Raw genomic sequence first — 4867 nt, 5'->3', positions numbered from 1 at the left:
AATATTAACTATTAACTATGTTCAATAATTATTGAACATTCCTAATTTGATTGAATTATTTCGATTATTACAAAAATTAATTTTATGTTTTGTGTTATAGATGAAAATTTTGCCGTTGTATATTTTAAAAATGAAAATACATATTCGGAAGTGCCAAGCAGTTGGCTGATGCCACCTATAGACGGTGATGAGGACGAATGGCATTGTTGGTGGCCTCCAAAGACGCAAAAAAAAATTAATATCTATATTAAATAAAAATTTGAACCCGATAGCTCAAGCTGGACAAAAGAACATGTCAAAATTATGGGCTACTATGGTATGCTGTAGAATCGATAAATGGTTTAAATTGATATTTTCCTCGTTATAAATTGATTTCTTTATAGACGCTTATGAAAAAGCTCGGAGAGTCGCAGCTGAATCCGATTATACTTCTTCCGAAGAAGGTCTTGGTCGTGGTTGTCGATCTTCCAAATCTACTACTGCTGAGCAACAATACAATAAGAAGAAGAGATTAGCACTAGTTATTGACCCCACAACTGATGAGGACACAGAAAACGAGCCTCCAAAAAAACAGAAAAGGGGATTTATTAAGCGTAAGTTCACTTTATAAAAATATTCTCTTACAAGATACTTAGTACTTAGTTATATCTCAGTTTTTCTATAAACTGCTTATAGAAGGAAAAAGGATAAAATGTATAACGTCTTTAAAAGTATTGTACATAAATATTTAATTTCTTTTTCATTTTTTTTGAAACACTAATGAAACGCTAGAAAATAAATTACACCAATTGTATAGAAAACAAATTATCATGTTATTTGCAGCAGCTACACCTATGCCGAAAATATGTGACGAAACGAAATCCAGCAACTGTAACACACCCAATTTATGTAAGTAATTATTAAAAAAACTTGTCCATGTAATTTTTTTTAACATAATACAGCAATGTCACTAATTTTTCAACATCGACATATTTGTAAATATATGTAATCTTATAAATAATTTTCATAGCTTTTTTACACTATAGTTAATACTGTTTTCGTTAAAGTTTACGTATTTACCTTTTCACATTAATCCAATTTTCGTTGTTATTAGCTACAGTTTTGTTGTTAATTTATGAATATTTCTACCTATTTACAGCAAATACAGTGCTCGAACATCATCCAGAAATTGGTAAGTTAAATTTGGTTCGTTCATTTTCATATATATTTTAATATACAGCTATTACTTATTGTATTTTTTAAATTTCAGTCGAACCAGACGAAGTTGATAGCTGTGAAAATAATAATAATAGGAACGAAAACATTCCATTTGAATTAAATACCTTACATTTTAATCAACTCGACAATCTTTTTAACTTTAATAATAAAAATATAACTGATATTTCATCAATATTAATAGGTAAGACTTCAAATTTATTTATTATTCGTTCTTTTGTAACTTAAAATGACTAGAAATTAAATATTTATTTGCAGATAACTTTAAAAATGTATTTAAATTACTGAGCATGGTTCTCGTGGATCTAAAAGATATAAAACAAAGTCTTGATCAAGGTCATTTAGCAAAGATTACCACGAATGTCGAGAACATTAAACAATATTTCCCTATTGAAACAAAACAAGAATTAGAATTTGTTGAGAAAATTTTGTTCACTAAACAATTAGAAAATGAGTTCGTAAGTAGTAACTAGTAAATACTACTACTGATATTGATAATAATAATAATAATAATGATAATAATAGTAATAGTAATAATAATAATAATAATATCAATAACAATTGAAATAATTATAAATATAATGATAATTAAAGTTTAATTTAATAATAAACAATATCGTTAAAATTTTTATCTTCACTGTACATCTGTGTAAGCAGTAAATTTTAGCTGAGATATTTTAGTATACTAGATATTATTACTATACGTTTAACACACACACACACACACACCAAAGCTGGAATTTCCTTTTTATCTACTACTATGTAATCTAGGTATAGTAATTTCTACATAAAATTTTTTCAGAAAGAATATGTGCGTATTATCGGTGGAAAAAATGGTTGTGATTTCTGAAAAATGTATTCACATTAATTTACGATGATAAATTTGCTGCAGACAATACATGGCTCGGTAAAAAAAAAACAAAGTAAATTTAAGTGAATCACTCATAAATAAATATGTTCGAGGTAAATATAGAACGTTTGTGAATTTTAAAATATAGAACATAAATAATAACAATTATTTTATTTTTAGATGTTATTCAACTATATTTCCTGAATTTACCAATTATAATTTTAATTACGAGGCAGGAGAGGGGTTCAGGCTGGGGGCATAATGCTATAAGCGTATTCTAAGTGTATAATTCATTAGTTTCAATAGTAAACTGTAAGTAGCGAGTGAGCCAACAGCCCTGAGGAACTGCTCAGTACAGCGTGCTATACGGAACCTTCGTACTGTTTAGTTCATATCTTCTAAACGAATTGAAATACCATTAAAATTTTTTTGCATAATATTTCTACACTACAAGCTATTTTTTAAAAGGTAAAAATAAAACAAATAAAAATATGCGAACTTTAATAAATTCACATTTTTAATTTTAACTTGCGGTTTTCTAGACGAAAAAAAGTTTAATTTCAAATTTTTATTTACTTCCAAGAAAATTAATCTATATTCTCTAATAAACACGATTTATTTCTTATATAATTCATTAGATTGACTATTTTAAAAGTATTCGAAAAATCTATTCCTCATATTTTGTCAATTCTTTAAAGCCCCATAAATTGGAAACTAAGGTAAAAAAAAAAAAAGATATAGAATTATTGAGGTCCCATAGAAGTACAATCAAGCTAATTATGAACAAAATCCACGACCTCACATTTTTTTCGTTGTCCGCTTCACGCGAAATGCACCATTAATATTGCTCAACAAGATAATATTATATAAGGTTACAATGTTCGGAGTTACGATTGATTAGTGAATAATTACTTACATAATACCTAACTACGTATATATGGAGAATATGCAAATTAGTAATTATATAAAATTATTTATAAAGAATGAAATTTTGAAAAAAATAAAGGCCGGATCATTCAATACTAGATGTTGAAATATAAAATCGGATAGAGAAGTAAATAGGAATTAATAAACCAAGAAGGTTGAGATAGAAATAAAATGTAGCTAAACGCCTTACATAAAAACAAATTTTTAAGGAATCTTAGTCAAGCATTTTTTATAAAAAAGGCACGATGTGATTAGTGCTCCTAATCTTAGAGCCAATCTTAGGCTCTTTCTGCAGTGTTGCGTAATGATTGAATCATAGATTTGTAAAAATTTCGTTCAAGAATGTCAAAACTATGTAAATGAAATGTTTTTTTTATCATAAGTTAGTTAAAGTTCTTTAAGACTTTACTTGCTTTAACATTAAAAACCATGTTATAATGAATAAAAATGTAACTAATACGTTACTACGTACATATATATGAAGACTATGCAAATTAATATTTATACGCAGGGAATAAACAAATGGATTAACTACAGCTTTTTATCTAATATCGTCCATTTGTGTTAAAGGTATCCTTGATACCTGGGCAAAGTACAATATTAGACCTGTTTAAATAGGCTCGGCGTTTCTTAATTCTTTCCCAGTTTCTGTTTAAATGATGAGAATAGAAGAATTTTCTTCTAAACCCCAATAACTAACCCCTACCCCCGCAGGGGCTCTGCCCCTGGACCCCAATTATGTACCAAATATTTACCCGCATTCATAATAACAAATAGTATTGGGATCTCTAGTAGGGACCCTGTAGGAGAGACGCGCCAAAGAATTTTGGAGTACAGGAACTTATGTAGTCACGTGACTGCGCGCGAATGATTCAAACATTGAAATAATTATGAAATAATGAATTGCATCAAATACAGAAAAAAAATGAACTATATTTAATGATAATTAAAAAATTATAATAAAATAGAATAGAAGAATTTATACTTCAAAATCTTAATAACCCTATTACAAAATTATATTATCATTTTCTTGAATGGATTTTACCAAAATTCTCAACTTTAAACAAACTTTTCCAATCCGAGAAACCATTAATTACAGTCGTTCATAAAAAAATGAGTTCTACATATACAGAATTACTTAAAAATTTTATGGTCCCGGATTACGTTAATAAAACACCGTTAAGTTTGATTAATCCGGCCGATGAATCGAAATATATAAATATTCTGAATGTTTACACAGGTGTATATTCTATTGGTTTTTTTTAACAAGCCTGAGTACTCGACATCTCCACGAAAAGAAGTACAAATCGAATTTCTTACTAATTGTAGAAATTTTTTCGTAAAAGGCTGCTTAGCAATAAAGAAAAGGTATGATTTCGAGAACGTTCTATTAAAAAATTTATCTATTATTAATTCTGAAGAAGCTGTTTCTCAATTTACACGAAATATAACACCTTCTTTATTACCAGTAATGCGACAACTACCTCGACTTGTCCCTAAAGAATGTTACCAATCAATCGACGATGAGTGGCGACTGCTACCAAATTTTATTTTACCAGAAAATATTAAAATCACCGATCCTGTAGATGCATTTTGGCACAAACTAAAAAAATTTGAAGATTCAGATGAAATTTATTCTTTTAAAAATCTTGCTAGTTTTTTTAAGTATAATGTCACTACCGTTGTCAAACGCAGATTGCGAGCGTATTTTTAGTAAAATTAATTTAATTAAAACAAAAACTCGTAATAAGTTATCTGTAGAAACGCTTAATGGGTTGTTACTGTCTAGTCAAAGAGTAGATTCTAATTGTGTAAATTATGAACCCAGTCAACGGGAATACAATTTATTAAAAAATTCTTTATATGTTAGTGAAG

General features: G+C 28.1%; 1 protein-coding gene across 1 annotated transcript; it reads left to right on the top strand.

The window, feature by feature from the left end:
• LOC107070503 (uncharacterized) lies at positions 1-4593 on the top strand. Its single transcript, XM_089178523.1, has 8 exons — positions 1-316; positions 384-593; positions 823-888; positions 1139-1171; positions 1250-1399; positions 1474-1673; positions 2018-2178; positions 2246-4593. Exons 1-7 carry the CDS (start codon positions 304-306, stop codon positions 2063-2065), a joined length of 720 nt encoding a protein of 239 aa, XP_089034649.1. The 5' UTR covers positions 1-303; the 3' UTR covers positions 2066-2178; positions 2246-4593.
• Positions 4594-4867: the final 274 nt, after the last annotated feature.

The sequence above is a fragment of the Polistes dominula genome, unplaced genomic scaffold (genome assembly GCF_049000335.1).
Source record: "Polistes dominula isolate Pdom_NZ unplaced genomic scaffold, Pdom_raw_medaka contig_11, whole genome shotgun sequence".
Taxonomy (NCBI): Eukaryota; Metazoa; Arthropoda; class Insecta; order Hymenoptera; family Vespidae; genus Polistes; species Polistes dominula.
The sequence above is the reverse complement of the archived record's forward strand: the minus strand, read 5'-3'. Positions and strand labels throughout refer to the sequence as shown.